Source organism: Arachis ipaensis, chromosome B4 (genome assembly GCF_059453495.1).
Source record: "Arachis ipaensis isolate K30076 ecotype BB chromosome B4, ASM5945349v1, whole genome shotgun sequence".
Lineage (NCBI taxonomy): Eukaryota > Viridiplantae > Streptophyta > Magnoliopsida > Fabales > Fabaceae > Arachis > Arachis ipaensis.
In genome coordinates, this window is record NC_142439.1 from 120,339,908 (window position 1) to 120,357,543 (window position 17,636).

General features: G+C 37.0%; 1 protein-coding gene across 2 annotated transcripts; it reads right to left on the reverse strand.

The window, feature by feature from the left end:
• Nucleotides 1–13,873: 13,873 nt before the first annotated feature.
• LOC107639647 (uncharacterized) lies at nt 13,874–17,372 on the reverse strand. Of its 2 annotated transcripts, XM_088483265.1 has the most exons (7): nt 17,126–17,360; nt 16,680–16,827; nt 16,152–16,370; nt 15,849–15,941; nt 15,698–15,763; nt 14,443–14,641; nt 13,874–14,266 (listed from the first exon to the last, which is right to left on the reverse strand). In XM_088483265.1, the coding sequence occupies exons 2-6, from the start codon at nt 16,806–16,808 to the stop codon at nt 14,591–14,593; spliced, it is 558 nt and encodes a 185-aa protein (XP_088339391.1). In that variant the 5' UTR covers nt 16,809–16,827; nt 17,126–17,360; the 3' UTR covers nt 13,874–14,266; nt 14,443–14,590. The 2 variants fall into 2 exon arrangements, with proteins under 2 accessions (XP_088339391.1, XP_088339390.1); XM_088483264.1 differs by having other exon boundaries at nt 16,680–17,372.
• Nucleotides 17,373–17,636: the final 264 nt, after the last annotated feature.

The following is a 17,636-nucleotide window of genomic DNA, read 5'->3' on the forward strand; positions in this document are numbered from 1 at the left end:
ACACCTCAGCTGAAGAGGTAGTAGAAATAGAAGATGTTGAAGAGGAAGAGGACATACAGGACATAGCTGAAGAAGAAATAGCTCAACCACAGGAGGAAGCACCAAAAGACGCAAACACCACAGAAAATACTACTCCTATTCCATTTCCACAACTTGCAAGGAAGCCCAGGAAGCAGCTGGAACTCGACCCCAAAATGGTAGAAATATTCAAAAAGGTTGAGGTAACTGTTCCTCTTTTTGATGTTATTCAGCAGGTACCTAAATATGCAAAGTTTCTAAAAGACTTATGTATCCATAAAGACAAAATTAATGAATTATAAACTATTCCTTTAGGTAGTTCTATATCTGCTTTAATGGGAGGATTACCTGAAAAATGTAGTGATCCAGGTCCTTGTATAGTTAGCTGTACTATTGGTGGTGTAGTAATTTATGATTGCATGTGTGATTTAGGAGCATGTGTCAGTATAATGCCTTTGTCTATATATGATATTTTGAGGCTCCCTCCCTTAAAAAGGTCGGCAGCTCGTTTTGTGTTAGCAGATAAAAGCATTATTACAGTGGCTGGAGTTGCTGAAGATGTTTTGGTGAACATTAAAGGGCTTACATTTCCCACTGATTTTTATATCTTGGAGATGCCCCATAATGATTCAGATAAGCCATCATCAATCCTACTTGGAAGACCATTCTTGAAGACATCAAAATTCAAATTGGATGCTTTTTCAGGAACATACTCCTTTGAAATAGATGGCCGCATAGTAATCTTCAATTTGAATGGAGTCATTGACAACCCCCCAGAAGATCGTTCTATCTTCCAGTGTGATGTCATAGATGAAAGTGTAGCTGAAGTTCACAAGAAAGAGTTTGAAGAGAGGCACACTGGACAAGGTCCAAGTGTGGGGACCCTTTTAAATGACAATGAGGGCACTTCACCATTTTCACAAGCCCCAGATAATCCAGAGCCTACTCATGATCAGAAGTTAGAATTGAAACCCCTCCCTCCGCATCTCAAATATGCTTATCTCGAAGATGGGCAGAGGTTTCCAGTTATCATTGCAAGGGAACTTACTTCTCAACAAGAAGAGCAGTTACTTGATGTGCTGAGGAAGCATAAGAAGGCAATTGGGTGGAGCTTGGCAGATATAGTAGGCATCAACCCTCAAGTATGTGAGCACAGAATATTTTTAGAAGAGGGAGCAAGACCTGTCCGTCAACCCCAAAGAAGATTGAATCCCACCATCTTCGAAGTTGTCAAAAAGGAAGTGACCAGACTATTGGAAGCAGGTATCATATATCCCATTTCAGACAGTGACTGGGTAAGCCCAGTACAAGTGGTGCCCAAGAAGTCTGGAGTCACTACAGTGAAGAATGAGCATGGAGAGCTCATAGCAACTAGAGTTCAGAATGCTTGGAGAGTCTGCATTGATTACAGGCGTCTCAACCAAGCTACCCGTAAGATCACTACCCACTTCCATTCATTGATCAAATGCTGGATCGCCTGTCAGGTAAATCACATTATTGCTTTTTAGATGGTTACACAGGTTATTTCCAGATTCATATAGCTCCTGAGGATCAGGAAAAGACTACTTTTACATGTCCTTTTGGGACTTATGCTTACAAGAGAATGCCCTTTGGCTTGTGCAATGTACCAGCTACTTTCCAAAGGTGCATGATGAGTCTTTTCTCTGATCTTATTGAGGACTGTATGGAAGTTTTTATGGACGATTTTAGCGTTTATGGTGATTCTTTTAGCCTTTGCTTAGATGGATTATCTAGAGTATTAGATAGATGTGTTAATACAAACCTTGTATTAAATTTCGAAAAATGTCACTTTATGGTAAAACAAGGAATTGTATTAGGACATGTGGTATCTAATAATGGCATTTCTGTAGACCCAGCAAAGGTGAATGTTATTTCTAGTTTACCTTACCCCTCTTCTGTGAGGGAAGTCCGTTCGTTCCTTGGCCATGCAGGTTTTTACAGGAGATTTATTAAGAACTTTAGTAAGGTCGCACTTCCCTTATCCAGATTACTGCAGAAGGATATTGAGTTCGAGTTCAGTGAGAATTGCAAACAAGCGTTTGATAAGCTGAAGACTGCTCTGACTCAAGCTCCAATTGTGAGAGGACCAGACTGGAGCCAGCCATTTGAAATCATGTGCGATGCTTCCAACCATGCAGTAGGAGCAGCGCTGGCTCAGCGTGAAGGTAAGGATCCTTTTGTTATTGCTTATGCGTCTAAGACTTTAGACAATGCCCAGTCCAACTATACTACTACTGAGAAAGAGCTTCTTGCTATTGTTTTTGCTCTGGATAAATTCCGAGCTTATTTACTTGGTACTAGAGTAGTAGTGTATTCGGACCATGCAGCTTTAAAGTATCTATTAGCTAAAAAGGAGTCCAAACCAAGACTTATACGTTGGATACTGCTGTTACAAGAATTAGATTTAGAAATAAAGGATAGGAGTGGTAATCAGAATTTAGTCGCAGACCACTTGAGTCGCCTTGAGCATATTAAGGATGATTCTACTCCTATAGATGTATATTTTCCTTTTGATAACCTGCAAGCAGTATCTGAGGTAGTCCCTTGGTATGCACCTGTTGCTAATTATTTAGTTAGCTGCACATTTCCTCCAAATTTTTCTAAGCATCAAAGAGACAAGCTGAAAAGCGAGTCTAAATATTATATATGGGATGACCCATATTTATGGAGATGTGGCGCTGATCAAGTAATTAGACGTTGTGTGCCTCAATCAGAATTCCAGTCCATTTTAGAGGCCTGTCACTCATCTGAGAGTGGAGGACATTTTGGCCCTCAAAGAATAGCTAGAAAGATCTTAGACTGTGGATTCTGGTGGCCTACTCTTTTTAGAGACACTGCTGAGTTTTGTAAATCTTGTCTCCCATGCCAGAAATTTGGCAATATATCCAGGAGAGATGAGATGCCTCAACAAATTATGCTTTTCTGTGAAATTTTTTATGTTTGGGGCATTGACTTCATGGGTCCATTTCCAAATTCTAATGGATATTTTTATATATTGTTAGCTGTGGATTATGTTTCCAAATGGGCGGAAGCAATTCCTACCCGCACTGATGATGCTAACGCTGTTGTTTCCTTTGTGAGAAACCATATTATATGTCGCTTCGGATCACCACGAGCAATCGTGAGCGATCAAGGCACCCATTTTTGTAACAGGAGACTGACAGGATTAATGAAGAAGCATGGGATAATTCATAAAGTTGCAACAGCTTACATCCCCAAACTAATGGGCAAGCCGAGGTGTCAAACAGAGAAATTAAGCGAATCTTGCAAAAGATAGTAAAGCCTCATAGAAAAGACTGGAGCACCAGGCTACAAGATGCACTCTGGGCATATAGAACAGCATACAAGACACCCATTGGGATGAGTCCTTTCCGCTTGGTTTATGGAAAAGCTTGTCATTTCCCAGTTGAAGTAGAACACAGAGCTTTTTGGGCAGTTAAGGAGTGCAACATGGGAATTGAGAAAGCCGGAGCTGAAAGGAAGTTGCAACTGCAGGAACTGGAGAGCCTTCGCTTAGAAGCTTATGAAAACTCCAGAATATACAAGGAAAAGATGAAGGCTGTACATGATCAAAACATCAAGAAGAAAGAGTTCCAACCTGGGGATTTAGTCCTCCTTTACAAATCTCGACTAAGGCTCATGCTAGGTAAGTTGAGATCAAGATGGGAAGGTCCATACAGAGTAGAGAAGGCCGAACCGTACGGAGTTTATCACCTAAGCCATCCTTCAAGCTCTATTAAGGTTAATGGACAACGCCTGAAGCTATACCATGGCGAGAAGATGCAGAGAAAGAAGGAGCTTGAGATCTTCCTCTTGGAAGATCCCCACATAGCATAAGATTGAGCTAGTGTAGCGTCCAACTTACGGACGTTAAAGCAAAGTGCTAGGTGGGAGACAACCCACCATGGTATGATCGTTCTTTTCTTTATTTTTAGTTTTTCCCATTCAATAACTCTTATCTTTCTTAGTACTTTCGTGCATCTGCATTTACATGTTTTTATTTTCAAAAAAAAAAATTTCCGCTACGCGACGCGGTTGCATCAGCGACGCGTCCGCGTCGTAAGGAGAGTAAAGAAAAAATAAAGATGAACAGAAAGTCACGCTGGAGCGTGGCTGGAGGCGTGCCAATGGCACAAATCAACCCACGCGATCGCGTTGTTGATGCGTTCGCGTCGCATGGGAATCATGGCCTCCCACGCGACCGCGTGCCCCACGCGGCCGCGTGCCCTGAGTTTTCGACGTAAAAGGGTGCACAATGAAATATTGTGCGAGAGTGATGCTGGGTGATGCTGGATTGGTGCTGGAAGCACAACCCTTATCACGCGGCCGCGTCATCTATTTTCTGACGCACACTCACGCGATCGCGTGACCCACGCGATCGCGCCGTCCCAATTTTGGCAAATAAATTAATTTGAACAGAGAGTTGTGCTGGTGCGAGGCTGCACTCGCGCCAGAAGCATAACATAGGTCACGCGACCGCGTGACCGACGCGATCGCGTCACCATACTTGAAGCGCATCCACGCGAACGCGTGCCCCACGCGGCCGCATCGCATGCGCCGCACAGCTCAACCTAAAATTGCCACATATCTTATCTTTCTCTCCTCCGAATCCTAATTTTTCTTTTCCCTCCTTATTTCTTCCTTCTCCCTTCTTCCTTCTTCCTTCTATCTCACCTATCACACACTCTCTCTCTCTCACCTCCATTACCAAGGTTCTATTTTCTTCTTCCTTCTTTTCTTTTCTATCATTCTTATTATTTTATATATTATTTTCTTTTTCTTTTCTTTTTCTTTTCATTATTCATATTTTCCTTCTTCTTCTTTTCCTTTTTACATGGTATTAGAAATTTATTTGAGTCATTATTCCTCATTATATGCTTGTGGATTGTTGCAATTTGTTTAACAATTATTATTTTTAAGGGATTGCTTGCATGTTCACATACATACTTTCTATATCTTATTTACCATGCATGCCATGTGTTTGTGAAAAAGCCCATATAGCATTATGCACTTTTCTACATTACTTTACTCTACTATTCAATGCTTGCTTTTCACAAATTCTCTTTACTATTATTTTAATTGCATTTAATTGTTAATACAAACATTTTGGCTTGTTACAACTGATGCTTGGTCTATGCTACTCATGCCCTTTTCCGGCATGCCAATAAACACCTTGCATCTACTTATCTTTCGGTGCACTGACTATTTTCCATTGTTGGCTTTTCACATGTACTTGAGAGCCTGTGCTAATGTCAACTACATCCTAATGTGCATCCATCACCACTCTTCCGTTCTCTTCCTTGCTATATATCTATTTGAATTTAATTTACTTTCTCCTCTCTTTTTAGGATGGCCACCAAGAAAGGAAAGGAGAAAGCAACTCCTAAACCCCCCAGCAAGAAGAGGCACTAAAAGAGCATCAGTGGCAGAGCCGTCTTCAACCGCAGTCAAGCCCTCAACAAAAAGAGTTAAGAGGATAATAAAGGTTGATGACAAAGAGAAAGCCTTTCCAGCAAAGGAAACTGCGCGATTTCCCAATCGCTACTGTGAGCAGATGTTCCCTATCCTGGCAAAAAGGAACTATAACAATGAATACCTTCTTATCCTCCCGTCCAATATTGCTACCTTTGTTGAGCCGCAAATTGAACGAAGACAATGGGGTTTCCTATGGAGACAGCCAAGGCAGGTCAATCTTTCTTGGGTAGTTGAGTTCTACTCTAACTTCTACATGCCAACCCTGCAGTCTGTTTATGTCCAGCAGAAGCAAGTCCCCATTACAGAAATGGCCATTCAGCAAGCTTTGAGTCTTTCCCCTATTCCAGAAGGAATGGACGCCTTCCAAGAAGCCGCACTTAAGCGCCAGAGGTACCAATTTGACTGGGACTCCGTTCTCGGAGTTATCGCATTACCTGGCAGCCGTTGGATCTACGGATACCACCGTACCCGCCCTAAGGGAATCTTGGCTTCAGCACTTACCTTGGAGGCTCGCGTATGGGCACAGATCATGTCCCATTACGTCTTTCCGAGCACTCATGAGTCCTCCTTCACTGCGGACATGGCTGTTCTACTATGGTGCATCCTTACAGACCAACCTCTGAATCTCTCAAGACATATCCGGAATGCTATGGAACACGTACAAATTGCGGGCAACTTACCTTTCCCCACCTTGGTCTCAGATCTTGTCTCAGCAGCCGGAGTCTCTTACAGAGCTGGGGACACCAAAGTCGTGCTTCCACGGGATGATCAGTATGTCCCTAACGGGAAATACCTCAGACTTCCAGCAGCCACTACAAGTCTTCCTACTGCTCCAGTTGAAGATAATCCTTCTTCAACACCACAAGCACCTACAACTGATGAATTGCTCCAGCAGATAATCACAAGGTTGGATCGACAAGAACACAAAGCTAAGTTGAGAGAGAGCCGTAACAACCGAAGATTCAAACACCTCAGGGAGCTACTTAGAGGAGATCGCAGAGACTCAGACACCCCGGAATCCACTTCTTTTACTAGCACAGGGAACCATGACGGTCCCGATTATGGAGATACTGCTACCAGCCCACCCCTGTTCTTGACAGACGGCACCAAGGACGGTGCAAAGCCTTAAGTGTGGGGAGGTCGGTTAGTACCTGACTTCCGGAGGTAATTTCTCTTCTCTAGCACCAATAATTAGGATATTTTAGTTAGATTTTCTTTCTTTTATAGAATAGAATAAATTGCATAGGTTAGGATAGTTGCATGCATCTTCTACTTGATTGAAAAGACAATAAGTTTCTTTTAAGACTCTATCTTTGGAACAAAATTTCACTAATTTTTCAAAATTTTTATGATAAATTTGCTTGAGTTGTATTTGGAACATGATATTTGAGCTAAAGAACACAACCTGTGAAATATTTGAGCCTTTATGTATGGTTACATTATTTAACCATAATTATTTCATCCTTGTGTGTTTACTTCTCTATGATTGTAATCTATATTTTGTTTTATCTTATATGTCCAATATTTATTATATTTGCATGCTTGCACATGATTGAGGCCATTATTTGTTTAAACTCACTTATCCAAATTAAGCCTACCCTTTTCAATTACCTTTGTTAACCACTTTGAGCCTTTAAATCCCATTTGTTCTATATTTTACCACATTACTAACCTTAAGCTGAAAAACAATTGTATATCCCCAATTGAATCTTTGGTTAGCTTAAGATAGAATTGTGTGTGCTAGTTAAGTATGGGAAATTGTGGGAACAAAAGTTGTTAAGAGAATGTGTCATGAGAATTTAATGAAAATTTGGATACCTACTCATGTGAAACTATAAGAATTAAAAATCTATGTGCATTGATAAGCTATATTTATTTTAATGTCAAAATATATATATAAATATAAATAAATAAATAAGGGGACAAAATTACCCCAATGTTAAATTCAGAATTCAAAGATCAATGCACATATGATAGAATCAAATACAAAGTTGATACATGAGTATGGATTGAAAAAGGGAATTCTGGATAGCTAGGTATGAACTTTAAGATTATATTAAAAATATACAAGTTGGGTTGGAGCTTGGGTTAATTAAAGAATCAATTTATTAGCTCACTTGACCAAATGTATACCCCTACCTGTACCTTAGCCCCATTACAACCTTGAAAAGACCTCATGATGTTTGCATTGGTATATTAACTGTTGTTGATTGGTTAGGAGAAGAACAAAAGTTAGAAAGCATGATTAGAGAAGGATAGAGTGATTACCCTATACACTAGAGATTAGAGCGTACATACATTATCAGTGAGGGTTCAATGCTTGAATTTTCATGTTCCCTGCTTTCATGAGCTATCTTCTTGCACTTTTATCTATTTTATTGTATAATGATAGAATTAGTGGAATTTGACTTGTAATTGTTTTGAAGAGCTTATTTACTTTTGATCAAGTGGGCAAGAATCATATAGTTGCATATATATATATATATATATATATATATATATATATATATATATATATATATATATATATATATATATATATATATATATATATATATATATATATATATATATATATATATATATATATATATAGGCTTGCATTGCATTTCATGAGTTTCTACATGTTTATACTTATTTCCTTATCTCCTTCAATTAAGCATGAGGACATACTAATGTTTAAGTGTGGGGAGGTTGATAAACCACTATTTTATGGTTTATATTGTGTTTAATTGTGTGGTTTTATCATGATCCTTACCCACTTATTCATTAAATTAGCATGAAATTATAATTCCTTCCTGAATTTATAACATGTTTGAAAACTGCTTCCTAGAGACTTTAATTATGTATTTTTAATTCTCCTTTATTCCATTCGATGCTGTGATCTGTGTGTTGAGTGTTTCAGACTTTATAAGGCATGAATGAGTTGGAGATTGGAAAGGAAGCTAGCAAAAATGGAAGGAACACAAGAATTTGAGGAGATAACCAGCGAGAAGTGACGCGGTCGCATGGCTCACGCGACCGTGCAGATTGGAAAAGCTCAAGCGACGCGGTAGCGTGGACGACGCGAACGCGTGGCAAGGAAAAGCGCGAATGACGCGTCCGCATGGATGACGCGATCGCGTGACATGTGCGATCTGCATAATCTGCAAAATTCGCTGGGAGCGATTTTGGACCTTATTTCGACCCAGTTTTCGGCCCGGAACAACAGACTAGAGCCAGAGAATATGCAGAAACAAAAGACAACATTCATTCTAGACAGTTTTCAGTTTTTAGATCTAGTTTTACTCCTTTAGGTTTTTTCTCTCTAGGTTTTAGAATTTTAATTTTTAATTGGTCTTAGCATTGGAACATTGAGAAGAGTTATTTCCTCATCAAGACTTCGTCATTCTAGTTCGTTCTCTTAACTTGGTTTTATTCTTCCATGTTCTTTGCTTTGTTCAATTTTTTCAATTGAATACTTTCATGATTATTTAATACAAGGATTATTTCTTCTATTTTAATTTATTTTCCATTCCAATAATCATGTCTTCTTTTAATTCTCTTTCATATGTTATGGATTTATTATTTACAATGAGCGAGTAGTTTCTTCACTTGATGGGGAGTTGATTGAAAGGAACTCTTGAGTTGGAAGGATTGAAAGAGAATTTGTAATTGGGTTAACTGTTGGATTGCTATCCAGTCACTAACACCAATCCCTTTGAACTAAGTGGGTTGCAACTCGTGAATAGATCTAGCATTCCAACTTGTTTGACTTTCCTTTACCTAGTAAAGGATAACTAAACAGAACAACCATTAATTATAAATTAATCTTGAATTCATCCCATCAATAATAGTGATTCCAACTAATCAACTCCCAGTCAAGGCTTTTATTCATATTATTTAAATTTTCTCAATTTAATTTTCCATCTACTTAACTCAACCTTTTGGAACATCTGATTAATAAAATAGCACACTTTTCTGCAACTCGTTGGGAGACGACCTGGGACTCCAACTCCCAGTAATTTTTAATTTAAACTCTCTGTGACATATTTCTAAATTGATAGGCAGATTTTCGGTGAGTTAAGAACTATACTTGCAACGTAACTATTTTAATAATTTTTAATTCACCAACTTCTGTGCCTCATCATGCATCCCCAAGAGTCTATGCATAGCTTTATCTCAAATAATTAGTATTGCTCAATGGGGTAACATTCCCGGGAATTTATATAGTGCCCAGTCACACTTACATCGTAGGGTCAACAGAGTATCGAGTTTTCAACCTGGTACACATGGTGGCAAGTCACGGCACTTTATCCATGGAATCTCGTAGCTCAGATCATTTAAATTCATAAGCCATATAAATAATTCAATTATAATTCATCAACATCCACATCATTCTCAATCGCATCTCATTCATCATCATATATAAATCATATTCAATCCTTATCCTTCATTATCACACCTCTCATTCCGTCCATCAATAGTTCCAATTCAAAACGTAATTCATTCTTTTCTAAATGAAACAAACTTAAAACATGCTCATTTTCTTAATAACTCAAAATCAAACCATATAACCTTTGAATCTAAATCTTTTTAAATAATCATACAAACAAAATCTCTAATTTTTATAAAATTTCGGCAGCATCTCCTCTAAAAGTCGGACTTTGCCACCCTTTTCGGGTCCAAACCTGCATTCCTTTAACATACCCTTCCTCATCATCATAACAATCACCACAATAAATCTACCTCAGATCAACAATTAAACTCATACAATATTCAAATCCAACAACCAAAATTCAACTAAGAATCATAGTTCACAAATCCTAGGCTTTTAACACAAAATAACCTTTCTCATTATCATAACAACCTCCACAATAGTTATACCTCAAATCAATAATTCACCAAATCACCAATTAATCAACAAGCACCAAACCAACCATGTTCATCAACAAGATACTAAGTATCAAATATACACATGCAATCCAACTTATCCTATGGTCATCTAGCCTAAGTTTTCACAGAACATTATATATTAAATGCAAGAAACCTAAACCATACCTTAGCCGATTCCCAAGTATTATTCCAAGACAATTTTCCTAAAAGAACATAGCCCTCAAAACCTCAACTAATCCGCTTCCTCCAAGTTCTAGTATTCACAATTTCAAGCTCCAATTATTTATTCACAACCTAATACACATTCATAACACATATATATCCAATTTAATACTCAAAGCTCAAATCCAATGAATTTAAAATAGAATTATCATATCCTCACCTTACCCAAGCTTCACATAAGCAAGAGTGAACATTTTTCTCAAGCTAATTGGATCCTAAAATATCAGAAATCAAAGAAATTCAACATTCCCACTCAAAATTCGAAAATTGGGGGAAAGAAGAGGCTGAGGTTAAATAGTAAGTTACCTATGAAATTGTTCCGGTAGAAACGTAGAGCTCGACGTGGTGAACGTGTGGCCGCAAACGGGCGGCGATCGGAGCTTGGACGGAGAAGTTACGGCGTTCAGAGTTCACCGTAAGGGTTTGCGGTGATTTTCGTTCTCTCCTCCCCTGTACGTGCTTCAGCTTTGTTTCAGCTGAAATGAGGGAGAAGAAATCCTTGGGTTCATTTAATAGGTTGGTCCGGTTGGACCGACGGCACGGTTTGGGTCCGGTTCAACCGGTTTGGTCCATTCGGTCCAATCTTGGACCGTTTTCTTCGAAATTGGTGTCAAAATTCTCGTTTCGATGTGCTCTATCCTAATTTGATATAATTTTCACATTTCTAATCTTCTTTATTAAAAACTAATTTATTGACTAATTATCTACTAATTTAACCGGGGTTTACAGTAACTAAATACCGTATTACTAACTCGCTAAAGTTAGTAACCCTAATGAAATTTGCTGGGATTACTCATATTTTGGGGCTAGATGTGCACCCGTGAAATTTTCACAACCCGCCATGCGAAAATGAATGGAGCACAGACATAACTACCCACTCCATGGGACCCATTAAATCCACATGAATATAAAATTTTTAATTTATCCTGATTTATATATACATAAATTTATTTCTTGAATTTAGTAACCCTAATTCCTGCTTCCAATTCGAATCTTTCTTTTTTTTTTTCTTTCAAACTCATTCTCAGCCTCGATTCTCTCTCTCTCTCTCTTTCTCTCTCTCTCTCTAACTCACTTTGTCTACTTCTCAAGTCCGTTACTACGTCGTTCAGTATCGTCCCAAAAATTATGTTATTATATTAGAATATATTTTTATATTTTTTCCTATTTTTTGTGTTAATTTTTTTCAAAAATTTTTAAAGAATATTTGTAGATACCCCAAGAGATCTACGTTTTTTTAAGAGAATAATTAAAAAGGGACTTGCAAAGACGAAGAAAGGACGATGGCATTTTTTTTAAACGGGAGTGAGGGATAGAAAGAGGACCTGCCACACTTCCTTGAGTACCAATTACCATACCTAACTAACAATGGAGATCCAATCTAAGACGATTCAAGAGGAGGCGGACTTCATTTCCATTGGCACTTTAAGGTAATGAACCTAAGTCGAATTTGGGACCCTAACAAAGAGTTTGGGTTGATCTTGCTTACATTGAGGTCTTATTAGGCCCAAGTATATTTGAGATTAATATTTTGAGTCATCATCGTTATAACAAATACTATATTATTTAATATTATAACACTTAGTATATATAAAAGTTGGATATATTTACAAGAATTTTTTAATTCAAATTAAAAAATTTTAATAATTTTTTAGTTTATATATTATTTACTAATATAATGAAAAAGTAAAAATAACAATAATCTCTCACATAATTAAAATAGATAATCCTAATATATACCTGACACTACATATATCAACGATTATTATATATGATAAATTTTTCTCTTTTGTAGTGATTATTTATATAATTTATTGCACAATTTTTTTCATCTTAATATTTAATGAATTTAAGATACAAGATATTATTTAACATACAAAATAAATAACTTAAGTCATCATTTAGGACAATAGTGTAAATATCTATTTACTTATTAGTAGTAAAAAATATGTAAATAGTATAAGCTAATAAAATCAACGGCTTGCCTGGCTGTCGATAATAATTTAATAAAGTCGACAGCGCTTCTGTCTATAATATGAGTTTGAGAATTTTATATTCTTAATAAAATCGACGACATTGCCGTCGATATTATTATATATAGGGGTGGCAAAACGGGTCGAGCCCGTCGGGCCGATCCGCTAAAAAAGGCGGGTCGGGCTAGGATTTGGAGCCCGCCAAATTAAAAAAACCCGCCAAACCCGCACCGCCAAATTGGCGGGTTTTGGCGGGGCGGGGCGGGCCGGTCCGCCGGGCCGAAGATTTTTATTTTTTATTTTTTAATATTAAATAAAAGAGTGATTACTATTATAAAATTAATAATTATAAAATTTTTAAACACTTTTTTTTCATTTTTTGTTTTTATTCTTCTTTTAGTTATTAACTTTATTTATTTTATTTTACAATTTCATATATATGCTCAAATTATGTGACTTATTTTTTAAAATAATGATGATTCTATTGACAAATATTATTTTGAACAATTTTATTGAAGTTAAAAATTAAAAAAAAAAAGTATAGTAAAAAAAATTATATTATAATTTGACTATTTTTTATTTGTATTTGATTTTTTAATTATTATTTTTTGATTAATTTTAATGAATTTTATTTTTCAAAAAAAAAAAAAGAGTCAAGCGGGCTAGCCCGCCAATCTGCTATAAAGCGGGGCGGGCTAGCATTTTGAACCCATTTTAGTTGGCAGGGCGGGCCGGTCCACCCCGTTTATGAGGCGGGCCTAGGCGGGGCGGGGCGGGTTGGGGCGGGCCGGCCCGCTTTGCCACCCCTAATTATATAAAATCGACGCCATTTCTGTCGATTTTTTGATCCAATAAAATCGACAATATCTTTGTCTATAATATGCTTACTAAAATCGACAATGCTGCCGTCGATATTTGATTCAATAAAATCGACACAGTTGCCGTCGATTTAATTATTTAGATACCGACAAATTCTGTATCTATATTTTGGCTTTCTTTGTCTATTTTAAACTTAAAAAGCGACAACTCTGCCGTTGATTTTAATAGTTATATGTTTTAATTATTTTTTTCTATTTAAAAAGTAGTAACCAATTAATGCAAATAAACTTTTAAATATAGAAATAAAATAGAAAACAATTAATGCAAATAAACTTTTAAATATTAGATAATAAGTTCACAAACTTATCAAAATAATAAATAATTCTCTAATATAAAGACTCAAGACAAGACAAATAACTAAACATAGACTTATATTCATTTAAATTGCAATCCACTAATAATACAAAATATTCAAAATAAAACAAAACATTTAGCTTTTCAAATTCTTTCTACAGTTTTTCTTTTCCAAACACTGTAGCTATCAGTATACATTATCATAACTACTCTTCTCATTTTCTATGCATTATTACAAAAACAAAAAAATAATAATAATGTTGATTATTTTGCCTATATTTTCATCTTCTTTCAGTCATCATAAATATTCTCTGAAAACAATTTAATAATGATGAATAAGAAAATGAAAACGTTGACCTCCCTGCCGTCCATATCCATCTTCATTAGAGGCAGCTGGCAAAAATGTTGTGTTGGGTGAATCTCCAAGGCCATTATCATCATCAGAGGAACCCCATCTTGAGTAGTCACTTGGTCTGGAATATTCACTTGTTCTGGAATAGTCACTTGGCCTATAACCCCATCTAAATTCATCAAACAGAGAGGATTTTTCTCTATAGCTTTATCTAGCAACTCTATCAAGCACCTCAAGTAAACATATGCTATACACATTTCTAATTTTAGTAACAATGTTAGCATCATAAAGAAAGGTTAGCAAATGACAAAGATAATGAATAAATTGAAGTACCTGATCTTTGTTCTCTTGAGGTGGCTGATGAGGTTCTTCTTTTTTGGGTGGTTCTTCCTTTTCCCCCTGTTCTTCTTGTTGAGGTTTAGGCAAAGGTGAAATGAGTTCTTTTTTTTTAACTATTATTGATCTTTTCCACCACCTTAGCTTAATCTTTAGATATGGACATCCTTTGATCATTCCTTTGATAACCATGAATCTAAATGCAATAATGAACATTGTCTTTATTTGAATGAATAAAACATGTGAAAATTGACCTCTAAATATACTCAATCTTACTTCCACAAAACATACATCTATGCCCACAAACATTATCTAGGTCTGGTATGGACTTATTTTTACACTTCAATTTGACTCTCAGGTGTTCCGCTCATTGCTACTTAAAAAAGGTTACTATCTCAATTATGCAAAGGCTCTGGCCAGCATTGTGGCACCTTTGCTGCTTTCCTAAGAACTTTCCTACATGAATTTCCTTTTGTACATTTCCAGTCAGCATCATAACTGCACTTCACCTATCTTCTATTTCATAAAATTGACTTCACTGCCAAATCATAAACTCAAATATTTGGCAATTTAGAAAAACAACTCCAAAATAAAAATAGTCCATACATTTGAAGCTGCACATATTAATGCTGGATAGTGAAGCAGGGCATAAAAAGACTATCTTCAGCAGCTTAGATATCAAAAGGTTAGTGCCGTAGCTTATATCTTATCATTCATCAGGCCACTGTCATACGAGGTCAGTTGTATCCTAAAATATAGTAAAGTTTAGACAATAGAGGATTATTTGTACACCTCTAATCCTCTATACATATGTATTCCCTGTTGGGAAGACATTCATTTGAATTAATGAAAGATTGGAAATTGAACCTGTTCTCTCAAATTTTCTCTCTAGTTATCTCCCTCTTTTTTGAAACTAATGTATGCTGTTATCTACTATCTATCCCGTAACTTCCACCCCCCGCCCCCCCCCCCCCCCCCCCCAGGCGGGAAAAACTTGCGATAGTTGGAAAGGAAAATTAATCCAGTCGTCACATCACATGACTTTATTATGTTCCACCCCTCCTTTATTTCATCATATTCAAGATTGCAAGAAACTGTCTTAATTCAGAATCGAGATTTTTCATTTCCTTTTGTTCAATTCCTCATCTAGTCCAAAAACATAAAATGCAGAGGAGTCTACATAATTAATCTGTATACAATGGCTGAACCTATTAGATTTTAATAAAGCCAAAGAATTCAAGAATTAACTCACAGTGGAAAGTTCAGCTGATAATCGCTCTTCGTTTGCTGCTGCAGCATCTTTAGCTGAAATTAAATCCTAGAAAGGAAAAGGAAAAAGGATCAATTAGTAAAGGGACATAAAAGCAACCGCAATTCAAGATGACCCATGGAACATTTGCAACCTCTTGCAAAGATTTAAGTTGTGTTTCTAGTTCCCTCACTCTATCCTTATTCCACTGCAGAGATTTTGAGCATTCACTAAATTGCCTCTCAACCTGAAAGCAATGACAATAAATCAAATATGCTATTGCCTCTTCATACAATTCTCCTAACCCTGCACCTTAAGTTACTGAACCTCTCATCACTGAGTATATGTACATAAAACCCTACAATAATAATGCTTTAATTAGCAACAAGAACAAGTTCTTTTAACTCTTACCAAACTAGAATGTTCGGATTCAAGGCAAGGAACGAAGGCTTCTTACCAGAGATGGTTTCCTTGGGTTATCTTTTAACTCTTCAACACCAAGGTGATGCTCAAAAGTCTTCTCTTTATCATCCGCAGCTCGAGACAATTTATCAACCTCTTTAAGCACAACAAGCCATCTTCTAAGCAACTCCACTCTTTCAGGTCCCCTGTAGGTGATAGCAGCTTCTTCCAATCTCTTAATTGTCTGTGCAACACTTCTATAATTCCGAGCAGCCTATCCATACACACAACGTGAAATCAGTGTCCTCATCATTCTCATCACCTCACATCAGAACACTTCAGTTACAAATTAATTTAGCTCCAAAACAGTAACTTTACAATAATTCATTCATTTAATTACAAATGGGGAAAAACAAGTACTAGTTTAGAAGATATGTAAAACAAACAGCTGAGACGAATAAAAACGAGGTCAATAAGTCACTAGAAACATGAAGGGGACACAAATTTTAACCTAGTTGGGAATTCGGGTAGCAATCACAGGCGAAATTGAAAGTAATACAGAAAGAGGGGAGAGTGAAGTTACAATGCGATCCTGAAGGATTTTGGCGCCCTCGGCGACGGCTTGGCCGGCGTGTTGTACGACGGCGCGAGTGAGGTTGGTATTGTTCCCAACCTCTACTGCTTTGGTCATCGCAGATCTCAGCCACGACATCTTCTATCACTGTCACTCCCTTTAATTTCACAGTTCAGATTACGAATGCCAACACTCAACACAGAAATGCATGCACCAAATTTAGGGTTTGAATAGTTGGTACGTAGTGAAGATAACAAGAATAAGGTGGTTTTGGAAATTGGAATCAATACAGAACCAGCATGTGTCTAAAGCAGCAAATTATGACCAGAATAAACATGACCAGAATTTCTAGATTTAGAAAACAGGATATTACAATTAGATCATAGTTTAGGGGATTTCTAAATGAAACTGAAGTTTGCTTTGAAAAGAGTTCAGTAACAGTCAGAAAACGATACTTGGTTGTGAGTTCGATTGAGAGAGATACTGGAGAAGGACCAAAGTAAAAGGAGCGACGGCGGCACGACAACAATGGAGCGACAGGCGGCGCCAACAAGAGGAGCGACAGTGGCGGCACGAGCAAACGGAGTGACGGCGGCGTAACCGTGAAGTGGGCTGAAATTGTTTCTGAATGCAGAAAAGAAGTGGAATGCAGAAAAGGAAAGAAACGGATAAAATTGTGTTTCTGAACTTGGAGCGGGAAGTGGGTGCGGTTTGGTGTTTTTAGCAATAAAAATCGACCGTGTGTATGTCGATTTTATTTTGAAAAAAAAAAAAACAACACCTTTAACGTCTATTTTATACGTTGAATCCATACCATTTATTTGATTTTAAAAAGTAATTTGGACCGTTCAAATTTATCGACGGAAACTTTGTCGATATTTTAAATATAAAAATAGACGCCATGTCTGTCAATTTTAATATAAAAGTATTTTCATACTCCACTTCGTCGATAATATGACGATAGTA